This window comes from Pygocentrus nattereri, chromosome 20 (genome assembly GCF_015220715.1).
Source record: "Pygocentrus nattereri isolate fPygNat1 chromosome 20, fPygNat1.pri, whole genome shotgun sequence".
NCBI lineage: Eukaryota > Metazoa > Chordata > Actinopteri > Characiformes > Serrasalmidae > Pygocentrus > Pygocentrus nattereri.
The window spans coordinates 8,661,189-8,688,158 of NC_051230.1; the positions used below are offsets into that span (position 1 = coordinate 8,661,189).

General features: G+C 39.0%; 1 protein-coding gene across 3 annotated transcripts in view; it reads right to left on the reverse strand.

The window, feature by feature from the left end:
- ksr2 (kinase suppressor of ras 2) overlaps window positions 1-22,057 on the reverse strand; it is a 168,192-nt gene extending 146,135 nt beyond the window's left edge. For 2 of the 3 annotated variants that reach the window (XM_017705064.2, XM_017705063.2), the window contains exons 1-3: window positions 21,233-22,057; window positions 11,401-11,541; window positions 4,532-4,682 (exon numbers count right to left, since the gene is read on the reverse strand). In XM_017705064.2, coding sequence (XP_017560553.1) covers window positions 4,532-4,682; window positions 11,401-11,541; window positions 21,233-21,421 — 481 coding nt within the window. In that variant the 5' untranslated portion in view covers window positions 21,422-22,057. Of the gene's footprint in view, window positions 1-4,531; window positions 4,683-11,400; window positions 11,542-20,457; window positions 20,599-21,232 lie in introns of those variants that run through there. The other variant, XM_037531480.1, reaches the window with a different exon arrangement.
- Between the last annotated feature and the right edge of the window lie 4,913 nt (window positions 22,058-26,970).

Here is a 26,970-nt window from a genome sequence, read left to right on the forward strand (position 1 = left end):
GGCAAGCAAAAGGTCAATGTTGCTCTTTTTTAGGTATTTGAATTGTTTATTAATGTATTTTAAGATGTTTACAACTTAATTAATAATCATTAATAAAGTACTTTTAAACAATTGATAAAGTTACACGCTCCTGGGTTGCAGGGGGTGCTGGAGCCTATCCCAGCACTAATTGAGTGGAAGGCAGGAAACACTCTGGACATGTCGCCAGTCCAATCACAGGGCAGACACACAAGCACATGCATTCACATCTAGGGGTAACTTAGCATCTCCTTTTGGCCTGAAGGCCTGTCTTTGGACTGTGGGAGGAAAGCCAAGCACTCAGAGGAAACCCATACAGACACAGAGAACACCACACAGAAAGGACCCTGGCTGCCCAGCCGGGGAATCGAACAGAGGCTCTTCTTGCTGTGAGCCGACAGCACAAATCACTGTTTACCATTTCATGAACCCTGTTATTATTTTTGCTACATACTGTTATTCTTTATATATATATATATATATATATATATATATATATATATATATGAATCTCCCTGTCTGAGTGGATCAGACACAGAAGTGCTGCTGGAGTTTTTCAACACCTTGTCGGTCCACCTTGTAGATGTAAAGTCAGAGACGACAGCTCATCTGCTGCTGCAGTTGTGTTGGCCATCCTCTAGTCCTTTTAAAGGACGCTGTTGGCTGAATATTTTTGGTTGGTGGACTATTCTCAGTCCAGCAGTGACACTGAAGTGTTTAACTCCAGCAGCACTGCTGTGTCTGATCCACTCAGACCAGCACAACAGCACAACACTAACACCACCACCACATCAGTGTTACTGCAGAACTGAGTATGAACCACCACCCAAATAATACCTGTGCTGTGAGGGTCTTGACCACTGAAGATCAGGGTACAGGGGGGCTGACAAAGTATCAGAGAAACAGATGGACTACAGTCTGTAACTGTAGAACTACAAAGTGCAGCTATTCAGTAAGTGGAGCTGATAAAATTGACAATGAGTGTAGAAACCAGGAGGTGGTCATGCTATGCCTGATCATTGTATATATTTGTAATGCATGTTACATCAAACATGCATTACAATTAAAAGTAAAGTATACATTGTAATAAAATAACACTGTTAGATTTCGCCAACTATCAATATCATTGTCAAAATAACCACAGCCATAATTATTATCTGTGGTAATCAAGCTTCTGATAAAAATGCAACAAAGGCTGAAAATGCTTGAGCATTCCTTTAAAACGCAAAAGAGATGTAAATGCATAATCCCAATCTACCACATCTGATCCCCTTGGGAAGAATCCCAGACACAATCTTAAGAACAACAATAATTACAACTACTATTAGACCCATTCAGATGCTTTGGTAGTCATGAGCTCAAGGGGAAAAAGGGAAGCATGAATATAAATTACACTTATACAACTTAGTTTTCTGTGTATTGCAATCATTCTTATCAAGAGGGTCAGTGTAATTATGTTTGAGATAAAACCAAATGTTTATATACAACCCCAATTCCAGTGAAGTTGGGACATTGTGTAAAACATAAATAAAAACAGAATACGATGATTTGCAAATCCTTTTCAACCTATATTCAATTGAATACACTACAAAGACAAGATATTTAATGTACAAATGGATAAACTTTATTGTTTTTTGCAAATATTCACTCATTTTGAATTTGATGCCTGCAACACGTTCCAAAGAAATTGAGACAGGGGCTCAACTTCTTTTGATTTGCAAATCATCGTATTCTGTTTTACACAATGTCCCAACTTCATTGGAATTGGGGCTGTATCTTTTTTAGAAGGTTTTGTCTAAATATGTGAATAAAGACATCTTTAAATATCATTCATGACAAAGAACTGCATCCAGGTTGTTGTGAGGCAAAATAGTCCCTATAGAAAGCTTTTTCATATTTATCAGTTTCATACAAATATCAACTTTACATATAAACACTCAGAAAATATGCAAAGCTTCGCTGGTCATTTTGTATAGTAAATAAACTGGCTATATTCATATTAGTATTATCATCACGTTAACATCTCAACATTTTAAGTATAAAGAAATTTTGATGGGGCAGTTGGTGGGGTTTCCCGTTAAGAGCTCCACAGAGTCTTGTTTTAATCTCTTTGAATTTTGCCATTAATGAAGACCTGGCGTTGGAAGGGGAATTCCACAGATTTTTCAAAATTTCAGCATAATTAAGTAAATGAAGTGTAAACAAAGTCATCCAAAGGGGTTTCATAGGAAATGCACCTAGAACAAAACCATTGAATTAGAATTGTTCATAGTGGTGGAGATAAGAACTAGGAACAAGTTTAATGCCTGTAAAGCCATTGCCTTACAATATTTTTGTGAGAAAATTTGGCCTGAAATGCATTTTTTAAAGATAATTACAGTGGAGAGGTAAATATAAGGTGTTCCAAGGCAAATTAGTACATTAAAAAGCCTATTTTTCAGATTTACCATTACTGTACCATTATCAGCATCACATTAAACTCAGAGGTTCACTGGTAAACACTGTAACACCTGGTTCCTATCACCTCCATTATAAAGAAATCTGACTCTGTCATTTTCTCTACAATGTCCCCCTTCAACGCACTTATTTCCCACATTATGAAATGTGATGCTTTCTTAAAGCAATTATCAGTGGGTTATCCAGCGCTGGTGGTTGTGCATGACAGGTTGGAGTTACCAAGGAGAACCACAGATGGTCTGTACTGCACCAGAGGGGGCACCCAAGAGGGATGAACCTTTTAGGACCCTAGCTAACCCACAAGCTCTGTTCCTGGAGTGATGCCCCACTTCACTGAAACACAGCTTGAAGAACGGTGGTAGCAATATAAAATACAATTATTTTACATAACGACTAAGAGGGCACTTGTATAGTGTGAGGGCAAAGAGGCAGGGACTCCCCGCAGTATCTATATGTACACCTGCCTGATTACTATAACATAAAAGGAGCTGTTCTGTCTGAGAAAAGCCAAAAATGCTGCAGTTAGTCGTTTTAATCCCAGTAAACCGATTCAAAGAGAGAGCAGCAAGACTGAGAGAGAGGCAGAAAGTGGGGCTGTTTACAACACAAAGACAACACATTTCAAATCAATACAGTCTAATTAAGTAAAGACTATTTTTAAACTTCAGTCAAAGCTCGAGGGCTGAGAATATCCAACGAGGCTGCTTTAAACCTGAGACTTAAACCACACTCACCAAAAATATGAGCATCATATTTTTGGAAATGCAGCCTCGGTGGCGCGATCAATAATTCACTTCTTAAAGTTATTTTTATCACTTTATTATCATCTGTCTACTTTCCTAAATCCTTTTCCGATTGAATACTGAGAGCACAAATTGTACAGGAGTAACTAGTCGTTACCCTTTCCAACTTGTGAAATCAATCACTTTTCGATTTGTTTTACTGAAATATGCTGGAGTGTTCTTAAAGAACTCCACATCATCACATGTTCCATATAACCACATAAATAATAACATATCATTTCTGTCAGAACGAAACCTTGTGTCTTTAAAATAGTCATTTTTCAGAATAAAAGAACATTCTTACAGTGTATAAGTGTAATAAGTATCTGCTGACCAGAGACCATTGTTCTAAAAGAGTTCTGAGTTCAGCGTGAGGTATAGGTATATGGAGATAACTGCACTGCAATTCATTGCTAATTGCTCTCTGCATAACTGTTGTTCCTACTGCTATCAGGTATTCCCGAAAGTCTTTCTGAGTGACCGCTGGCTTCTCTCTTACCTTCCTCATCATTAGTCTGGGAGAAATCTTGCACGCTACACCTGCACATGAACACCCACGAACTTTCACGCTTTTTCCATTTGAGTGTTATTTAATAATGTCTCCCTGAGAACTTTAGGAAGCTCCTACACCTTCTCAATGATTGCTACTTGTTGCATAAAATTTTCCCAATCAGTAGCAACAGGCAATGACACCAGGTTCAGTTTTCCCATGAACATATAATATAATAGCTCTTGTTCCCTATCAGTTTTATTTTTTAAATCTCTCTTTGTTTATGCTTATGACACTCCACTTATTTTTACTTCTTATTTATTTATGCCCACCGCTCCAGGCAAATGTGCTCATTGTCCCTAGTGTGTGTGTGCTCACTACAGTGTATGTGGTGTTTCACTTCACGGATGGGTTAAATGCGGAGGTGAAATTTCCCCATTGTGGGACTAATAAGAGTCACTTAACTTAAACTTAAATTTAAACTTAAACTTTATAGAACAAGGCATAACCCATTAGTGTGTGGATACCTGCACTGTAAGAATATTAAATACCAAAAACAAAAGAACTTTGTAACTTTTAATGTACGTTATTGTAAAGTCATTCTATTCCAAGTCATTCGTAATATTTCATTCGTAATAGTTCATTCAAATTTTTCACACAACGTAAAGAGCAGCTGGCATTAAAAAAAAGATACAGAGTTAAAGGGTTTTGTTCTGACAGCGACATCATAGCGACAGCGTCAATCCTATTATAGCACAAACTGGATCTCTACACGGGAGCTCACCTGATTTGTGGGCAGAGCGTAGACAGGTGAGGGAGGCGTTCAGGCGAGCACACTCCTCCTCACTCGCCCCAAACTTCTGCAGTGTCTCACACACCTCTTCATCCGACATCTGCAACAGCGCCTCTAGAGTCAGCTCACCTGGAGAGATCTCCTACGACACAGTACGGAGGAAAAATTGGGCCGCATATTCAGCTTACTCAGCATACTCAGCTTAATAACACTTCATTTATGCACACAGAGATATTATCACAGGGTGTATGCAGTGCAAGGTTTGATGCATTATACACATTTTAAAGAATCCATTACATCAGAAACATGTTCAGAAAGCTGCATGTTCTACAACATCATACATAAAAATACACACACAAAAAATACACAAAAATTGGCCTTGGTCATTTTCCTAGTTTGTACCCTTTGACCCCCCCTAGAGTAGTGCAGGCTGAAGCCCAGCTGCAACTGTAGCCCTCTCGTGCAAATATAGTCTTAAAACAATACCTTCAGCATCTTCTGCAGAGAGTGATCTACGAGATCTACGGATAAATGAACCCCTTAACTGACCATGGGTTTGCTGGTAGGCCCAAAGTTTTATTACACACATTCATAACCTAGGAACTAACATATAACTAACAAAAACAACAGCAAATTCTATATATAAATATGTATATATTCATTGGATGGAACATGCAGCCACTGTTGCTCTCACTGGATGTGAGTAATGAAGGTTCTGCATTCTAATTACAAATGAATTACATTTTTGTTCATAAAACTGCCCAAACATCATAAACTATTGTAAAACAATATCTCATGCAACAAGGAACAAATCTGCAGTCATTTAATGTATTAACTTTCTGTGAAATAGCTTTAGAGTCATTGCACCTCTGGTTCCTATCACCTCTATAAGGTTTTCTAGAACAGAGCATTTCATGTCAAACTACTCTGAGTGGCTTTGTTTATATCTTAACAGTTATGCGGAAATTATGAATAATCGGTGCACCTGACACAAGTGTTTAATTGCACACATATAGTTTGTACAATCTCCATAAAAAAGCACTGACCAATAGAATGCGATGCTCTGCATCACCATGGCCAATACTGAGCATGAGCTAGAGGGGCATAAAGGCCCCCAGCATTGGGCTGTGGACCAGCATAGCTGCGTTGTCTAGAGTGATGGAGCTCCAGTAATGTTGGGATGAGTTTGAGTAGAGTTTGTGATCCAGACCTAATTATTCAACATCAGCATCACTAATGCAATGCAATCAAATCCTCACAGCAATGATCCAACATCTACTACAGCCTATTAAAGGTTTAGCATTGAAGAAAATAAAACAAAGAAAATTTATGATAAGTAAAGTGAAGAGTAAATATTGAAGGTTCTGCACTATTTGTAGATCACTGTACAAATTGAAGAAAATTTATGATATTGACCATTTTAAAGCCTTCGGACAAAAAGGCCTTTTTTTGGGGGGGGGGGTTTTGTCTTATCCGTTCTATTGAAGTCAAGTTCAAACATCTCTTGGGGTGATTTGATCTTATCTCATCTTATCATCTGGAGCAGAGGTAGGTGGACTGCAGTCCGAGTCCAGACCCAGACGTTGACCTGGACCCATAACTATAAACTATATACTATAAAGAATCATTTCATTTCAACAGGGTTTTAATATTTTAATCGGCGTAGCTCTTCTAGCCTTTATGGTACCGCCTTAGCGGCCGGGAGACTCACAGACCAATCGCATGCGTTGTAAACATCACACATGACGCTACTCAGACAATCAGATCTGTGCATTATGGTAAGCGCTGAGACCCGAGTGAGTGATGAACACACAGCAGAGGGACGAGGTGTCAGAGAAGAACGTAAGTCAAAGGGAGGTTATTTCACATGCCGTGATCCAAAAAGAGAATAAATAAATATTGTTGAAAGATGACTGAATTGTACTTTATTTGATTTGATAATCAGTTTGTTGACTAATGGGATGTTGATATACCTACTAGGCTACCTCAGTGTAGATTATATGGCACTGAATCATAATGCAAGTTAGATATTATGATGCTCTGGACCTCTGCATAAGGAAACTATCTCTAACTGGACCTTACTTCAGTCAAATACCCCTGATCTAGAGATCAGTTTGTGCCATCTCAAGTGTAGTCGTTAAAGCAAAAGAGGGACAAATAATTATAAGTTCTGAAATTCATGTAAATATTTCAAAGATTCTACTTTTCACTTAAATTCTTCTGAAAACAGTATGCTTTGTAATGAAAAACACTAAATTAAATTAGAGCTGAATGCAAAATAAAAGCATTTTCACTAGTGGCCTCAGACCTTCAGACGCCACTGTACAAATTGAGTTAAAACCCTCTGTTTCTTTGTATAATTAGATTTTTTATTTAATGTTTAATTTCTTGAATTTGAATTTTCTTTGTATTTCCTCACTTGTAAAGCACTTTACATGGCTGGACTGCAGTGCATGAAGGGTGTTATATAAATAAACTTGCTTTGCCTATACGAGAGATCAGTTGGAGAATTTGCTGATGCTGATGGGTCTAGAGTGAACATAACTGACTAATAAAGATTAATCAGAAATACATACATGATTTAGGCCTGATTTATGACACTCAGACAATTCAAAAACTCTGGAGTATAACAGTCTGGAGTATAACAGACTCCTATCACCACCACTGTGCTGCAATTACTCCTCCTCGCCACAAGAGGGATTCAGCACAATGGACAGCACCAGATGGAGGACCAAGCAATTTAACCTCCCATAAACATCTGACATTTAAATGAGAAAATGTCTTGTGCTTTTGTGCCCAAAAGTATCCAGACACCCTAACTAATCAGTAAATCCGCCTACTGTAAAAGGGAATTTCACTCATTTTTGAAAATCCCTGCATAATTAAATGGCTGAAATGTCAAAAACAGTCATTCAGAGTGAATTCATGTGAACTGGTGCACTGCAGAGACACTTACTGACCCAGATGTCTTTACAGCAGTGTTAATAGGAACAAGGGGTCACAATAGCTACAACACAAATATAGCCTTTTTATTTACTATACATAATGATAGTGAACCTACACATTTTCTGAGCTTTTATTAATGTTGTTAACAGGAAAATACCTGTAAATTCAGAGAAAATGCATTTTCTTTGAGTACCATTTTGCCTTACAACACTCTAAAATCACTCTAAACACTCTACAAACTTCTAAAATTATAGTTTAGGCCAAAACCTACAAACTATGGTAAAATAATAACCTAGGCACAGGGAACCTATCCCATAAAATGACTTTCTGAAAGAGTGATTTAGACTCTTTGGACATCTGGTTCCTATTACCACCACTGCAAACTCTAAACTTCTCCAAAACAGAGCATTTCACATCAAACTACTCCACATGCCTTTGTTTACTTCTTAACTCTTATGCAGAAATGATGGGAAATCATTTCTTTCCTTTTCAGGCGCATCCATTACTGTAAAATCTCCATTAAAAAGCACTAAACAAATAGAATGGGATGCTCGGCATCACCATGCCCAATGCCAAGCCTCAGATAGAGGGGTATAAAGCCACCCCCCCCAAACCCCCACTGGGCCTTGGAGCTGCACAGCCAGAGTGATGGAGCTCCAATAACTTTGTGATGAGTTTGAATCATCTTTGTGGCTGAATGCAATCAAATCCTCACAGCAATGTTCCAACATCTAGTGTAAAGACTTTTCGGAAGAGTAGAGCGAAAGGGGAACAAACTCCCTATTAATATTTGGACATTTGGAGATACTGTATTTCCATTAAACTCAACACAGTCATTCCAGTCATTCTAAATGATACACCATTGCAATATCCTTATTTATTAATAACAAATATCATAAATATTTATTAATTTATTAACAACAAAATAAATCGTACTGCCAATTTCCACTAGCTTAACTTCTGTTAGTAATTCATTCTACTGACTCTTACACTTATTAAATGTTTAGAGTGTATTCATCACATGTGGCAATAAAAGAACAATATTCCTTTTTTCTTATTAATGAACAGGGAAGTTATAATTGCGTGTCATTCAGAATGACTGGACTGACTACACGAAGTTGTGCAAGCTCATTTGTTTAAAGTGTAGTCTCTAAAAAAGGAGTGTTATGACAAGGTTTGAGGTTTTTAGCCGACGAAACAGCCGTTACAAAACAGCACTTTCTAGCAAATGGAAGCTGCTGTAGCAGTTATGATACGGCTGTTCTGTTCTAAAAATGTTCTGCAGTCATGTCAATACCAAATATAGGTTTTCAATTCCGCGTACGCCTCAGAGGATGAAAGACGGGGTCGGCTTGCCGGCTTTTCACCCTCAGAAAGCATTCTCCAAGAGAAAAGCTAGAAGTCATCCCAAAACAGTTTTGGGAATATTATTGGACAGCAAGTGAGGAAACCAGTTTGATTTTGAATGGAATTCATGCCGAACCTCCTCTAACTTCGGCAGTATATCCTGAACACGCTGCATCGTTGGACTGCAATCAGTCCTCCAGTCCAGTACTCCTACTTGAAGAATAATTCAACTACAAACTGATTCTCACACTTTATCATAGCATTGCTTTCTTCGTGAAGTTAGATTTACCACTGTTGTTCAGATAACATAATATTATGCTTTTTTGCTGTTTAAATTAAAGGTACATTTTCACTTAATTAATAAAAATTCATATTTTTTGTCATTTCCACAACCGTTATTAGTTAAGTGTCTCTACGTGACTGTTGGTACGACACCAGAGCCGTTTGGATTTTTTTCTCCTTTGCTCAGTTGATGAGTAGCGGCAGTAGTTATGGTGAGTATATTGCAAAACTTGTTGCTTTAATGACTTTCTTGCTTAATTATGCATGATTATAATATTATTTGAGCAAACCTAGCCAGAGCTTATTTAATAGTGGTCAAATCTGTGGTGGAATGACACATAATAATGAATGCTGCATTCTGAAATTATACTATATCTCCACGATGTTGAAGACACCTGCTCATCTCACTAGATGTTGGAACATTGTTTTGAGGATTTGATTGCATCCAGCCACAAGAGCATTAGTGATGTCAGATACTGATGGTGAATGATCAGTTCTGGATCACAACTCATATTGGATGGAACTCCATCACCCCTGAGAATGCAGATCCACTGCTCCACAGCTTAATTAAAGGGGGGGGCGCTATATACCCCTCCAGCCAGCATAGCACTGCTTCAGAGCATCCCATCCTACTGGTAATCCAACTGAATGCCTGTGTCAGCAAAGGGCGCACCTTAAAGCTGCTGAAATCAGTGTTCAGGAGGGCTGATTGAAACCTGCACAGAGACTCTATAGTAAGTGCTTTATACTTTACAGTAAGTAACTTCCAGCTGATCTCATTGTTAATTTGTAGAGTAGGGTTCTCACTCATAGCTCACTGATTGAAACAGGCACAGAAACTCTATAGTAAGTGCGGAGTCTGAACTTTCAGCTGAGCTCGAATTTGTGCACATATGTAGAGGAGCGGAGATTTAATTATGATGTAAATTTGATTGTTATTTTTGTGTTTACAGTCTTGTTTTGCCAAAACAAAAACCATCTTTTACATTTTACCATGTTTGTGTCATTTGTTGACATCAAAACAAACAGAAAAGGTGCAGACTGGAATGAATACAGAACCTAAAAAAGCTAAGTGTAAATGTTTCTAATGATGTAATAAATCATGTTTAATTGTGTCATTACTCTTGCAGGGTAAAAAGTAACAACAGTAAACTGTTAAGGGTTAAAGTGCATAAAAACAACCAACACACACCACACACTATATACACTGTTCCAAATAAGATTCAAAGGTAATTACATAATTACATAATTAAATGGTTATTACATATTAAGCTACTCTGAATGAACATGGGGTATTTATAGGTGTCAGTGTGCACTGCTGGAGCTCTTTCTGTTTCTCTGATTGCTACAAATAACAAAAACAATACAAAAATGTAGAGGGTGTTTTATCTTGCTGGAAACAAGACTGCACCCACGATAATAGCGTTTCATCAAACTCCTAATAAAATAACTCCTGTTTAACTTACAAACACAAACGTGCCGTGGTTTGAAAGTTTAGAATCAGCACTTTACACATTGTTTCTTCATGAGCCACTAATGGCAAATAAATCACAGAATTAAACCGTCCCTGTTAGGGCGAAAGAAAGGGTGAAAGATAAGGGAGCTAAGCAAGGTTTAGCAAAGTACTGATTATGTGAGTCCTTGATTCACACATCTTGTTATTTATTATAGGCTCTCTTTGTTTCTCTTTCTCTCTCTCTTTCTCACTCTTTCTCTCTGTCCCTCTTTCTCTTTCTCTCTTTCTCACTCTTTCTCTCTCTCCCTCTTTCTCTTTCTCTCTCTCTTTCTCACTCTTTCTCTCTCTCCCTCTTTCTCTTTCTCTCTCTCTTTCTCACTCTTTCTCTCTCTCCCTCTTTCTCTTTCTCTCTCTTTCTTTTTCTTTCTCTGTTTTTATTTCTTTCTTTTTCTTTCTCTCTCTCTCCCTTTCTTTCTCTCTCTCTCTTTCTTTTTCTTTCTTTCTTTCTCTCTCCTCACTCTTATTCTCTCTCACTTTCTCTCTTTCTCACTCTTATTCTCTGTCTCTCTCTGTGTCTCTCTTTCTCTCTCTCTCTCTCCCTCTTTCTCTTTCTTTTTCTTTCTCTCTGTTTTTCTTTTTCTTTCTCTCTCTCTCCCTTTCTCTCTCTCTCTCTCTTTCTTTTCCTTTCTTTCTCTTTCTCTCTCCTCACTCTTATTCTCTCTCTCTTTCTCTCGTTCTCACTCTTATTCTCTCTCTCTCTCTCTCTGTGTCTCTCTTTCTTTCTTTCTCTCTCTCTCTCTCTCTCTCTCTCGCTCTCTCTGTGTTGTACCTCGGTCACCTCCTTCCTCATGTTGACGATGCGGAGCCAGTGAGTGAGGCGAGGGAATCCGTCCAGCTCCACGTTCCGTTCCTGTAAGGGCACTTTATTCTTATAGGAGAGCTGCCGACTGAAATACTTCACCAGCTTACCCTGAGAGAGAGAGAGAGAGAGAGAGAGAGAGAGAGAGAATAGGAGTGAGTAGAGACAAATTAAATGTTAAAATTAAAAGCAGTCATTTAAATCCACACTAAGCCGCTGAGCAGAAACACTGGACAAAATGTTTTACTACAGCTACTCATTAAAAAGAAGTCAGAGGGTTGATCTCTGGTTTAAACCACACTTTCTAAAGTCTTTGAGCCATTCTGTGATGCCCCTGACCAAACTATCTGACCCTAAGCTTCCCCAGGTATGGGACACACCCACCCTGATCATTTTAGCTGTACGTACAGGAGGCTATACTTCTGTAGGGATGCATATTCACAAACTCTGTAAAACCAGCTAATGCCAGGAGTGTTCTCATACAGATACACTTCTCTATTAATGGAAATTCACCCAAAAGAGTTTCCTACAGTTTCCGCATAAATGAATAGTTAAGGTGTAAACAAAGTCATTCAGAGTGGACTGTTATGAAATGCTCTGTTCTAAAGAAACTGACCAAGTCAGATTTGTTCACAGTGGAGGTGATAGGAACCAGACATCCCAAATCAAATGCCTCCAAAAGCTCCCTCACAGAAAGTTATTCCAAAGTTATACCACACTAATGCCAGTCAGTGTCTTATGATAGTTTTAAGAAGGGTTAACGCTTGTATTTTAAATCCATTCATGGCAGAGGGGTGCATGCAAGGTGCTGTAAGGCAAAACAGTCCCCCAAAGAAAACGTACCTCTTCAGATTTACCAGATCAATATTACATATAAAAATTTAGAAGACACCTGTAAGTTCACTGGTGGTTTTGGATAGTAAATAAATGTTTACAATTGTGCTGTAAACACAACACTGTGTTCCTAAACTGTAAACATTTTTCTGAATGTACTTAAAAATCTTGCAAATATTTCGCCTTGAAAAAAAAATTAAGTTACTTAACAAGTTTAAGCTTCAGTAAATTTATACATGAGTTATTGATACTTTCTAATTTTCACTGAGTTACACTTCTACAACAAGTAAAGTGAATTCAAACAGTCCGATCATTATAAATGGTTTACACTGAACTGGCAATACTCAACTTTTCAATGCCTGCTTAGTCTTGAATAATTAGGTTAACCTGAACTGAACATGGTGCATGTTGGTGGCACGGTGGCGTGGTGGGTAGCGCTGTCGCCTCACAGCGAGGAGGGCCTGGGTTCAATTCCCCAGCTGGGTGACCGGGGTCCTCTCTGTGTGGAGTTTGCATGTTCTCCCCGTGTCTGCGTGGGTTTCCTCCGGGTTCTCCGGTTTCCTCCAACAGTCCAATGACATGCAGTCAGGTTGACTGGACATGCTAAATTGCCCCTAGGTGTGAGTGACTGTCTGTCTGTCTGCCCTGCAATGGACTGGCAACCTGTCCAGGGTGTATCCTGCCTTCCGCCCGAAGACTGCTGGGATAGGCTCCAGCATCCCCCCGCGACCCTGACGGAGAAGCGGCTTAGACAATGGATGGACGGATGGATGAACTGAACATTTCTCTTTATGTAAACAGACTGTTAAGGAATAAATGTCTTAGATAAGACTAGAATTACCCATTTCCGAGGACTCTAATAGCGTAATGCATGTTTCCTATTCATGGTGAGAGTAACAAAAACATGCATCCAAACATTTTATGACAATTATGTTCATTATGCGAAAAAAAATTAACAGCTCATTAACTGAAACCAACAAAACTGCTAAGAATGCTGGGACATTTTTGGGCAAAAAACTCTTCAGTCTGTAGATCTTATTGGAATGAATTGGTCTAAACTACACGAGCTAAGTAACTAATGCATTATCCAAGAAATAGAACATTTTACTAGATTTGCATTAGTAGATTTAACAAATAAGTAAAGTAAACCAAAAATATAAGCTAGTACAATTGCTCCATTTTACATTGTGTAAAGAAATCTGAGTCTGTCATCTTATTTATCTACAATGAATTTCACATCAAACCACTCTGGATAACTTTGTTTATCTCTGAACCATTAAATTATGCAGAAGACATGAGAAAAATGATGGAAATTTCCATTAAGGCACTTTTTACATAAATGGCTTCAGCAAATTACGGTCTGTCTAAAATCTGAGTGTTCCTATATTCTTAATTGTCCCATCCTGTTAAATATTTCATGAACTAGAGCACTGCATGTTGCAGACAACATAAATATTCTAAATTGGACAAGTTTTCCCAAGTCAGTGATGTCATTGCGGTGTTGGAGCAGGCAGGCGAAGGCGGCTAAACAAAGGCTGGAGAACAATACAAATGCATACATGTGTGACTTTACTTAAGTTTGCATTACACCGTAGTCATACAAATCCAAAATCTCGCTTCTGCATCTTTCCTTAAATCTGATCTAGTGTCAGTGGCATCAGACCCTACAAAAAGATGGGAAAAGACTGAATCTTCTGGATGCTGAGATGTTATGTAAAAGAACTGGGAAGGTATATATATTTATAATATATGTGTATATATATATATACACACACACACACACACACACACACACACACACACATATATATATATATATATATATATATATATAATTTATATATATATATATATATATATATATATATATATATATATATATATATATATATATATATATGATATACTACACAAAATGTCACCTGTGCAAATATTTTGGCATATTTTAAATTTTAGTTTTCCAATATGGTAAACTCAACACAGAAACAGAAGTTGTGCAGAGGATGCGTTCACTCATTTTCATGTCAAAAATCAATGAAACATGTAATCTGACTGGAGGTGTTTAAATGTATGTAATTCTCATTTCACGCGCAAAGAATGAATAAAATGCGTGTTATATTATAAACGCAGGTAATATGTGTCTACTTTATTTTTTCACAACTCCATACTTGCATACTGGCGCTATCATATCAAAACCTTTGAATGATCAGGTGGCTCTGTACAAACTCTACTGTAGTAGAGTTTTACTGTTTGCACTTGACTGCAATGGCCATGAAACAAAAATATGGCCTATCAAAAACACATTCTGCAGTCAATATTTCTGACATCCAGACACTTTGGATGAGTCAAAGTGGCACATTAGCATAATTCCAGTGGAAAAAAGTTGTCCTGTGTACTGCAATAAGGTTCTAGTAGAAAGGGAAGAGTTTAGAAGAGGGGAGGGGTGAAGATCCTGAGGGTTCTCCAGCTTGCCAAGGAAGTGGCTTAGTCCCAGAACCTCAGTCCAACTGCATAATGCAACAAAGTATGAGTTTTGATATTACATGAGGTCAACAAAATTCACTTGGAAGATGAATAATTAAAAACTGTGAACAAATATGTTGTGTGTCTATTTCTCTTTTTCTCAGTCCCAAACATGTATTATGAAGCTGTTATATCAACGGGTCCTAATTATATCTTTTCCATTTTTTATTTTTGCATCATTTGAAAAAATCAGCTGTCGTTTACATTGTGTAAAGGAGTATTTTCAACAACATAAAAAAGTTATTTAAAAAAAATAAAAACAAAATGTACATTAAAGTTATATTTTACCATTTTATGAAAAACATTTACATTTTTGAAAATGTCATTTAGAACTTGATGGCAGCAGCACATCGCAAAAAAGTTGGGACAGGGGCAACAAAAGGCTGGAAAAGTAAGTGGTACTAATAAAAACAGCCGGAGGAGCAATTTGCAACTAATTCCCATGACTGGGTATGAAAAGAGCATTTCAGAGAGGCAGAGACTCTCAGAAGCTAAGATGAGAAGAGGTTCACCACTCTGCAAAACAACCGCATCTAAAAATTGTGGAACAATTTCAGAAAAATGTTCCTCAATGTAAAAAATATCCCATTACACAGTACATAATATCAGCAAAAGCTTTAGAGAATCTGGAGAAATCCCTGTATGCAAGGAACAAGGCCAATGGTCAATATTGGATGTTCATGACCTTCGGGCCCTCAGGTGGCACTGCATTTAAAACAGCCAAGATTCTGTACTGGAAATGACTGCATGGACTCAGGAACACTTCAGTTTCAGACAGTTTGCCGTACAATCCACAAACTCAAGAAAAAGCTGTATCATACAAAAGAAGAAGCCATATGCCAACACAACGCCGCCGTGTTCTCTGGGCTACGGCTCATTAAAATGGACTGAGGCAAAATGGAAAACAGTTCTGAGGTCAGATGAAACCACGGACAATGTGTCCTGCTGGCCCAAGTGGAGAGGGACCATCCAGCCTGTTATCAGTGCACAGTTCAAAAGCCTGCATTTCTGATGGTATGGGGTTGCATTAGTGTCTGGCGTGGGCATCTGGAAAGGCACTTTCAATGCTGAACAGTATGTAGAGGTTTTAGAACAACATATGCTCCCAACAATGTCTCTTTCAGGGAAGGCCTTGCATATATAAGACAATGCTAAACTGCATGCTGCATCCATCACAACAGCATAGCTTTGCAGAAGAAGAGTCTGGCTGCTGAACTGACCTGCTTGCAGTCCAGAACTTTCACCAGTAGAAAACATTTGGCATATCATGAAACGAAAAAAGACCCAACACTCTAGAGCAGCTAATCCTACATCAGACAAGAATGAGATGACGCTCCTCTCTCAAAACTCAAATAATTGTTCTCTTCAATTCCCAGATATTTACATTTACTGTTATTAAAAGAAGAGGCGAGGCTACATAATGGTAGACGTGGCCCTGTCCCACCTTTTTAGAGATGCGTTGCTGCCATCAAGTTCTAAATGAGTTAATGTTTTTCATGAAATGGTAAAATGTCTCACTTTCCACATCTGATAGGTGTTTTTTGCTCTATTGTGAATAAAACATGGGTCTATGAGATTTGCAAATTATTGCATTCTGTTTTTATTTACACTTATTTACATTTTACATGGCGTCCCAACATTTTTGGAATTGGGGTAGTATAATACTAAAAGTAAATAATAAGATAAAAAAATAAACTCTGTCCTTTACAAAAAATTAACAATATAAAGAATTACAGTAAACAGAAGCAAACTTATTTACACTGTAAGGATATTTTACCCAAATTTCACATAAAGTATTGCACAAGGTATTGATCTATATCACACATGGGATGGTGAGGAGTTAACAATATAAACATTATGAATAGAAAAGCACAAAATCTTTACACTACAGAGATATTTCTTTCTTTTGAAATTTGTATTGTCTTGTAGTTACTTCTCCAGCTTCACAGCCATTATGCTATTCATGTGTGTTCTACTGCTTTCATGCAACAGTTGTGCAAAGCAAAAAAGCTCTGAACATTGCTTCACATGTACAGTACTGTGCAAAACGCAAAGAATTTAACTAACATTAAAATAAATACAAATAAATATAAACCCTGTAAAAAAGTAATAAAAAGTTATTGTTTTCAAAAAAAAGTTGACATTTTTGTGGGATAGTTAGAAAACCCAAGTTTGGTTTCAGATTTACCCTTCAGCCCCCAAGACATCACATGGATTTGTTAAATTTCATGGGGCAGTCGTGGACTGCCACCTGGAGGTTAGGGAACTGGCCCTGTGACCAGAAGGTTGCCGGTTCGATCCCCAGGGCCGACAGTCCATGACTGAGGTGTCCTTGAGCAAGACACCTAACCCCCAACTGCTCCCCGGGTGCCGTGGATAGGGCTGCCCACCGCTCCGGGCAAGTGTGCTCACTGCCCCCTAGTGTGTGTGTATTCACTAGTGTGTATGTGGTGTTTCACTTCACGGATGGGTTAAATGCGGAGGTGGAATTCCCCATTTGGGGGATTAAAAAAGTATCACTTAGCACACCTGATTTAACATAATGAAGCAGTAATTTGCTGAACCAGGTATTGAATGAGAACTGCAAACTGCTGTGAGGAGAGGTTTGGAAATACTTAAGCAACCACATTGATTAATGTATGACACATATTTGACGCAGTAAGGCTCTGCTTAGTACATGTTTACAGTGTAGTACATTGTGTTAGTGTTGGGTGTGGTGGAGGCGGAGTTAACACTGCATGTGTTTTTGAGGGTTGAGGTGCTTTTTTTCTACTCTTTTCAATGAAAAAGACTTATTTTCACATATTTTCACATTTTATGTATCTTGCAAGGCTGTGTTTGTGGGGAGCACGTTAGGCACCCTGTCTTGCACAAACTTGAGCGTTAGCATTCTTTGGCCTTTGATGACAGCGGCAACAGAGGAGGGGTTTAATTTAGCTTGTTTTGTCTAGTAACACCACACTTGCTAGTTAACAGCAGGTCTTTTTCTAAAAGGGTAACTGCCATAACATTCTGCCTGTAAACAGTGAACGAAGCTAGGAAGCACGACTAACTGATAGCTACAGTGCTATCATTGCTTGGTAACAGGGAGATGCACAGCCAGATGCAGCACTAAGAAACACAGCATGAACCCTGAAAGGAAAGAGTCTCGCGTTTTCCAGCTTTGACTGCACTTTAACCACAACAAACTTCTATTCAGACATCACTCAACAAACAGCATATCGACTCATTTTATAATTCAAGTGATTCATGAATTTATGTCTAATGAATTAACTTACTCTAAGGCCCAGTCCCATTTCTTCTTTTTACCCCTAACCCTTGAAACGGAGTTACAAGGGGTAGTGGTTGAAATCTTGGCCTACAAAATGGGACATTTCAATTTTGAATATTTAAAGTATAGATATTTCAAGATCTACTACAACTGCCTATATTCTAAACTTATCATTCTGGGATCACGGGGGGTGCTGGAGCCTATCCCAGCAGTCAGGATACACCATCACAGGGCAGACAGACAGACATATACATACACATACACACCTAGGGGCAATGTCCAATTAGCTTGGCTGCACGTCTTTGGACTGTGACAGGAAACCAGAGCACCCAGAGGAAACCCACGCAGACACGGAGAGATCATGCAAACTCTACACACGGACCCTGGTTATCCGGCCGGGAATCAAACCAGGCCCTTGTTGCTGTGAGGTGACAGCGCTACCCACCGCATCACCGCGCTTTTACCAGACCCTTGAGCTTGAGTTTGACTCCCCCGTTCTATGGTATCATGTCAAAGAACACTTTTTGCCACATTTAATGTAACAGTCAAGAGCGCCACGCTAGCATTGTTCTTCATATCAAAACGAATTCTGGTTAAAACTTTACAGAAAACTTCATGACATCAAAAGATTGATTTACATCTAAATTCTATCAAGATTGCTTCTTTAAACCAAAATAAACACTCAAACAAATCTAAAACTCCAAGAAAAAGCAGTTTATGGACTTGTTGGGGAATCCTTTTTGGTGTCACTTAGAAATCTTTCAAAGAGGTTTTGTTACAGAAAAAAAAAACTTTAAAATTGAGTTTTTGTTGACTAGAATATCATTGACAACTGATGAGAAGAAAAATGGAACAGGACAGTATAACCAGCACATCTTCTGATATTTAAGTTGATTTTCTTGACTTTAAAAAAGACTATTTAGGTAAACTATTTAAAAATGTCCCAAAAAGTCATTTACTCTCATATCTTTGGCATGTAATAAAGATTCGGACCAGTCACTTTGTGGTTATAGTTCTGAGCCACTCAACCCCAGTGCTCGTACCACAGATTCCAGACCCCTTTAAATATTAATGCTTTGAGGTTCAGAGGGAAACACAACCCTAAAGAACTTTTTCATCATTTTCACCATTTCAGGAACTTTTTATAAGACCCTTATAAAGACCCTTTTTAAGTCTCTGGTTCTTTACATAGATTAAGCGACTGTTTGCAGATTGACAAAAACATTGAAGTAAGCACTGTAAAAAACACTGAAACTGTTGATATTATATGTAGTTGCTGAGGGCTCTGCTTAATCTTGTTTATATATATATATATATATATATACAGAAATGTATATATATATATATATCCAAAAAAGGGACAAAACAAATTTCTCAGTTTTTTACGATTTTTATTTTCCTACATCGTTCAGCAGCTGCCTGTTAGACTGTGTCACAATTTCATGATGAATGGCCAATAGAAATGCTCCAAAATTGCTTGGAATAAAATTTCTTTACATTAACTTACATTAAAAGTAAAACTTTCTTTCTCCTGTAAAGCTACCATTTTGGAGATACTTGTTTTTTTTGGACAGCAACAATAAGTTTTCTGCTTTAAAAAATGCGTATCTTATAATTAATGGTGGTTTTGAGTGTAAGTTAAATAAACGGTGCGCTGTATCTGACTTTTGCAGTGTAGTTTATGTCCGTAAGAATCTGGGTCTTCTGTTAGTCATGGGTGCACAGTTAATTTTAGGGGCCTGGTCACCACAGGCCCCCTAGCATCCAAATTTTCTGAAGATCATGATATATATTTATATATAATGTATATATGGCTTGCTGAATTCTACGCTGTGCTGTTTTGCATTTTGAGCTCCACTTAGTTATATTTATGTGGGTTTATGTACCAAAAAATATAATCATCTATTTTTCTATGACCATTTTCCAACCTCTCTTTATCTCTTTTTATCTCTTAAAATTATTGTTTTATATATAAACGAACTCTGTTCCGATTGGCCGCCATGTGTTATGCTTAAATTGAAAAACAGTCCAGGCTGAAACACCCCTTATAACTTCAGCAGGTAGGCAGAGCTAAAGTGCTGTTGGCTGAATAGGCGGATATGTAAATGACCTGTCTGGGACACTGTGACATCACAAAACAGTGAATTCAAACCTGGCTGGTTTTGCAAACTCTAGTTTAAAAAAGTGAGGTTTTCCATGATAGGTGCTCTTTAAGGCACTACCATGGAAAAGCTATTTGTTTTATTAAATATTGAAAAACGCTTCAAAAAAAATACCAAAAAAAGGTTTCATTCTTTAAGTAAGGGCTAAATTATGAGCATCCCAATTATGGAATCACCCATTTAACATTGAGCATGAGTGAGGATTCAGACTGAGGTGGCAGAGCAGTGGGGCAGTACCTTCAACCCGTGAACACCGCAGCAGGCTTCGCGCAAAATGCTGTGGAAAGGCCCCGCGGTGTCTCCCAGCTCCTCTCCTGGCTGAGTTTGTGCAAAGGCCCTGTGGCCTGTGCTAACAGGCTAGGTACACGTAGCTCGCGTTGTGCCTCAAAATCACGCCTGGTGGTCTTGAAAGCCAACAAACGGCTCGAATAGAGGGCATATTTTGGACGAAGGTGGAAGCCCCCACGGCGCATGCTTCAAACACGCCCGCCCCCGGACCCAGGACTGCCCCAGCAGGGACCGGGCAAAGGCGACGGGACGAGCGAGCTACCGTCCACTTATCTGGCACCTTAATATCCTTACATAACGCAATTTGGGAAAATCCAGGGTTATAAAACAGTCCATAACGCGCACCCCCCCCCCCACCCCACCCCACCAAAAAAAAAAGGCTGACATGATGTCAACAAACAAAAGGCCCCTAAGGTGTCCGTGTTAGATGCGAACTAGCCCCTGGTTTGCCCCCCCCCCCTTTTTATTTACCCCCCCTCACCTCCACCTCCACCACCTCCACCACCACCACCTGCAGAATGCGCAAGCTCTAGCCTCACTGCAGCTCCCTCGCTTTCAGAGCCCTCTCTCTCCCTCTCTCTCTCTCTCTCTCTCTCTCTCTCTGCACCTTCACGCCACAGAAATAAAAAGAAAGACACGCATCGATATGATGCGCAGCCCCAGCCTAATGCACTGGAGGGCTGGCAGGGCGCGCGCGCGAGGAGGGGGGGGGGGCTGCGCTTACCTCCAGCGTCCGGATCTCTTTCTGTGTCAAGTCGTTGGATGTGGCACATTTGGTCCTCAGACCCTCCAGGCTGGAGATGCTGATGTCGATCATGTTCTGCACCAGCTCGCACTGCTGCAGGGCTTTTTGCAAACTCAGATGCTGCTGCTGCTGCTGCTCCTCGCTCCTGGTCATCGTCTCCTCGTCCATAATTTGCGAGCAGTGGTGTGGTGGTGGTGGTGGTGGTGGTGTTGTTGTTGTTGTTGTCGGCGGTGGTGCTGATGGTGGTCGCGGTTTGACGCCTAGGCTACTTTCTTCTCGCAGGCTGAGCAGAAAAAGACTAAGATAAAAGCGCGTAAACGCAGAGCAGGCGAGGCGGCTCAGGTCGCTCAGTCTCAGCGTCTAAGCAGCTCCATTTGACCGAGGCTCCACTAGCCTGCGCGCGTAAGGCGATGATGCCACTGCCGTCCAGCCGTGTTGCCTTGCATCCCGACGGCGCTCTGCATCAGGCCCGGATCGCTGTGGCTTCGCAGTCTACCATGATGCACAGATGCTGAGGCTAGAAAACACACGCACACACACACACGCACACGCACACACGCATGAAATCACAGGCTCGCTGCGGATCCTGCCAGGTCCATTGCAACGCAGCCCCGAGGATGAGAGAGGCGGCGGGTCCGCTCCTTTTCTAGAGGTGATGGGTGCAGGTCCTCCCCTTGTGGGCCATGGGCAGCGTCCCGGTTCTCCCCCACCACACCGACATGTTCATGTTGGCCCCCCCATCCCCAAAGCCTCCGTCACTCGGATCCAGCAGCAGCAGCGGCAGCAGCGAGCGGCTCGCCGAAGCTCCAACTCTCGCGAGATCAGGAGGACGCAGTGAGGGATCGCTGAAGCAGCGATTCGGTTCAGCGAACCGATTCCTCCGAACTGTTCGATTTGATGAATCGAACGTCCGATTCAGCGACCTGTTGATTCACAGGCAGTCCTCATGGTCAAGGCAAGGCTATTTATATAGCACATGTATACGCAAAGGAGATTCAGCGCGCTTTACATCGATACAAGCAAATGAATATCATAGGCAAAAATGATGTGAAAAACAATAAAGGATAAACATCTTTAAAAACCATAACTGAAGTGCAGAATTAAAACTACGGAGCCCTGCTGGTGACATCCTGTATAAATAACAATAATGCGTGGCCACGACTTAGTAAGGCGCCTTATTCCACCCCTTATTAAGTCATGGCCATGACTTACTCATCTCATTTTAAGTCGTGGCCACGCATTAGGATCTAGTTCCCACATGTTAATAAGGCGTGGCCACACATTATTTTTTATTCATACAGCAGGGCTCCATATAAAACAAGGGACTTAAGTGTTATTAAATTTAGCTTGTGAGGGGTGAAGTATGAGAATACAGTGCAAGTTTTAGAGCTCAATCAAAGGCACATATAGGTTATGATCTACAAATACAACCATTCATATTTGTGCATTCATATTTTTCTCTTTTTTTCATTTATGAAAGGTGTTTACAGTCATTCAGAGTGGTTTGATGTGAAGGTCCATTCTAGAGAACCTTGCCAAGAATTGTTCACAGTGGTGGTGACAGAAACCAGACGTCTATATGCGTTTCATGCCCCTCACAGAAGGTTATTACACAAAATGGTTATGGGGGGATTTTGAAAAATCATTGGAATTCCTTTTTAAGTGTGCAACAGTTTCAGTACAAGATTGTTTAGCGGTCACGACTTTGTAAGATCACTATTTTGCACTTGGAGAACCAAAAAAACTGGTAAACCTATTTCGTGAAGTAGATCATTCAAGCTCTACAGAGTCAATATATTGTTACCACATAACTGAAGTTGAGGCAAATTTTGACCTCAGTGTAAAAATTCATATCGAACCTGAAATGATTACAGAGATAAGTCGAGTCAAGGCAATATCAGTGGAGGATGTTCATGTCAGAGAGCGAGTCTGATGTCTGCCACTTCTGCTCTCAGAGCATCCTGCTGTTGAGATCATGCGAGCAAATTAATGAGGTTGTTCTTAATGTAATACAATATAATGTTTAACATTATGATTTTATGAGGTTAAGCTGTGAAACATTATCATTTGCATTTGTTTTACCAAAAACACAGCTGCTCTAAAAGAGTTTGAATCAGTTGAACTTGTGAACTGGTTCGACCGATTCATCAAAATGAAGCAGTCTGGTTCAGTAACAGCCTGTTTCTGCTGATCGACACAATCAAAAAAATTGCTAAAATTGCTCCTTTTTATAGTTAATGATTATTTGTGGGGGTTTCAGGGTTTGAACTTTGCATTTAGACAATGGTTATATAAGCCTGAAGCCCGAGGTTTGCTTTGGAAGGTACAATGTTGTATGTTTGAATGATTACATCAGAGAGACTTCTTAAAGCACTGTAAAGCCCTACTGAACTAGGCTTACCTGTCCCTTCAATACACCAAGACTTGCAATGAATTGAAGTGCGTTTTACAGCACAATCATGTTATCTAATGCTGTCTTACAGACACACACACAAAAAGATTGGAAAGGGATGTTTTTGATGGTTCCAGGCGCTTAAATTGCTGTGTTGTAATCTTCACATTGTGCTTTAATTGGAACATCCAGCATTTCATAACAAAATAAATTGTTGAACCATTTTTAGTGTAAATACAATTTAAAGGGCAATAGGCATTTTCAAATGATGTAAAAAAAACTGAAAGATGACAAAAATGGAGATATGAGGTTTGGTTCTGACCACAGCAATACACACACACACACACACACACACACACACACACACACACACACACACACACACATATATATATATATATATATATATATATACATATACATATACATATATGTGTGTGTGTGTTGAGAAGAGGAGGTTCATGGTGGTCCACAAGCTGGGAACAGGCTTGTTCCTTGTATACAGGTCAGTAAAGAAATGACCCTGGTGAAGGTTGGCAGAAGAACATGCCAGTTCAGCACTATGGAGATCTCCCTGTGACCAGGCCCTGAGAACGCACCTGTAGAGCACACCTGGCACGGCTTTACCTTCCCAGCAGGAGCTGCGGCTGAAGCTCCAGTTGTCAGTGAGCCATGAACACACGCAGCTCCAGGAGGCAGATTGCTGCCCACTGAATGTCCTCTCATGTTCAGTTGGAGAATACATGGAGAACAGCTTCCTGGCCTGGACATACATAATTCAGCACTGATACACAAAAAACACCCATAAAACAGACTTTCAACAAGGTCAACATTATAAATAGTCATGCGATTTAACCTTATTTTCTTAATTTTCTTTCCTCATAAATTTTTAACTCTATGCTGACTTGAAAATAGTACAGTATGTAGTGTGCACTATGCAGTATATAGCGTGTATGATGTATGCAGTATATAGTGTGTACGATGTAGGCAGTATGTAGTGTGTATGATGTATGCAGTATGTAGCGTGTATGATGTATGCAGTATATAGTGTGTATGATGTATACAGTATGTAGTGCGTATGATGTATACAGTATATAGTGTTTATGATGTATGCAGTATATAGTGTGTATGATGTATACAGTATGTAGTGTGTATGATGTATACAGTATATAGTGTGTATGATGTAGGCAGTATATAGTGTGTATGATGTAGGCAGTATGTAGTATGTATGATGTATGCAGTATATAGTGTGTACGATGTAGGCAGTATGTAGTGTGTATGATGTATGCAGTATGTAGCGTGTATGATGTATACAGTATATAGTGTGTATGATGTAGGCAGTATGTAGTGTGTATGATGTAGGCAGTATGTAGTATGTATGATGTAGGCAGTATATAGTGTGTATGATGTAGGCAGTATATAGTGTGTATGATGTATGTAGTATGTAGTGTGTATGATGTATGCAGTATGTAGTGTGTGTGATGTATACAGTATATAGTGTTTATGATGTATACAGTATGTAGTGTGTATGATGTATACAGTATATAGTGTGTATGATGTATACAGTATGTAGTGCGTATGATGTATACAGTATATAGTGTTTATGATGTATACAGTATATAGTGTGTATGATGTATACAGTATGTAGTGCGTATGATGTATACAGTATATAGTGTTTATGATGTATGCAGTATATAGTGTGTATGATGTATACAGTATGTAGTGTGTATGATGTATACAGTATATAGTGTGTATGATGTAGGCAGTATATAGTGTGTATGATGTATGCAGTATATAGTATGTATGATGTAGGCAGTATATAGTGTGTATGATGTATGTAGTATGTAGTGTGTATGATGTAGGCAGTATGTAGTGTGTGTGATGTATACAGTATATAGTGTTTATGATGTATACAGTATATAGTGTGTATGATGTATACAGTATATAGTGTGTATGATGTATACAGTATGTAGTGCGTATGATGTATACAGTATATAGTGTTTATGATGTATGCAGTATATAGTGTGTATGATGTATACAGTATGTAGTGTGTATGATGTATACAGTATATAGTGTGTATGATGTAGGCAGTATATAGTGTGTATGATGTATGCAGTATGTAGTATGTATGATGTAGGCAGTATATAGTGTGTATGATGTATACAGTATATAGTATGTATGATGTATGTAGTATATAGTGTGTATGATGTAGGCAGTATGTAGTGTGTATGATGTGTGCAGTATATAGTGTGTATGATGTATGCAGTATATAGTGTGTATGATGTATACAGTATGTAGTGTGTATGATGTATACAGTATATAGTGTGTATGATGTATACAGTATATAGTGTGTATGATGTATGCAGTATGTAGTGTGTATGATGTATGTAGTGTGTATGATGTATGCAGTATGTAGTGTGTATGATGTAGGCAGTATGTAGTGTGTATGATGTATGCAGTATGTAGTGTGTATGATGTAGGCAGTATATAGTGTGTATGATGTATGCAGTATATAGTGTGTATGATGTAGGCAGTATATAGTGTGTATGATGTAGGCAGTATGTAGTGTGTATGATGTATGCAGTATGTAGTGTGTATGATGTAGGCAGTATGTAGTGTGTATGATGTATGCAGTATATAGTGTGTATGATGTAGGCAGTATGTAGTGTGTATGATGTAGGCAGTATGTAGTGTGTATGATGTATGCAGTATGTAGTGTGTATGATGTATGCAGTATGTAGTATGTATGATGTATGCAGTATGTAGTGTGTATGATGTAGGCAGTATGTAGTGTGTATGATGTAGGCAGTATGTAGTGTGTATGATGTAGGCAGTATGTAGTGTGTATGATGTATGCAGTATGTAGTGTGTATGATGTAGGCAGTATGTAGTGTGTATGATGTATGCAGTATGTAGTGTGTATGATGTAGGCAGTATGTAGTGTGTATGATGTAGGCAGTATGTAGTGTGTATGATGTATGCAGTATGTAGTGTGTATGATGTAGGCAGTATGTAGTGTGTATGATGTAGGCAGTATGTAGTGTGTATGATGTATGCAGTATGTAGTGTGTATGATGTATGCAGTATGTAGTGTGTATGATGTAGGCAGTATGTAGTGTGTATGATGTATGCAGTATGTAGTATGTATGATGTATGCAGTATGTAGTGTGTATGATGTAGGCAGTATGTAGTGTGTATGATGTAGGCAGTATGTAGTGTGTATGATGTAGGCAGTATGTAGTGTGTATGATGTATGCAGTATGTAGTGTGTATGATGTAGGCAGTATGTAGTGTGTATGATGTATGCAGTATGTAGTGTGTATGA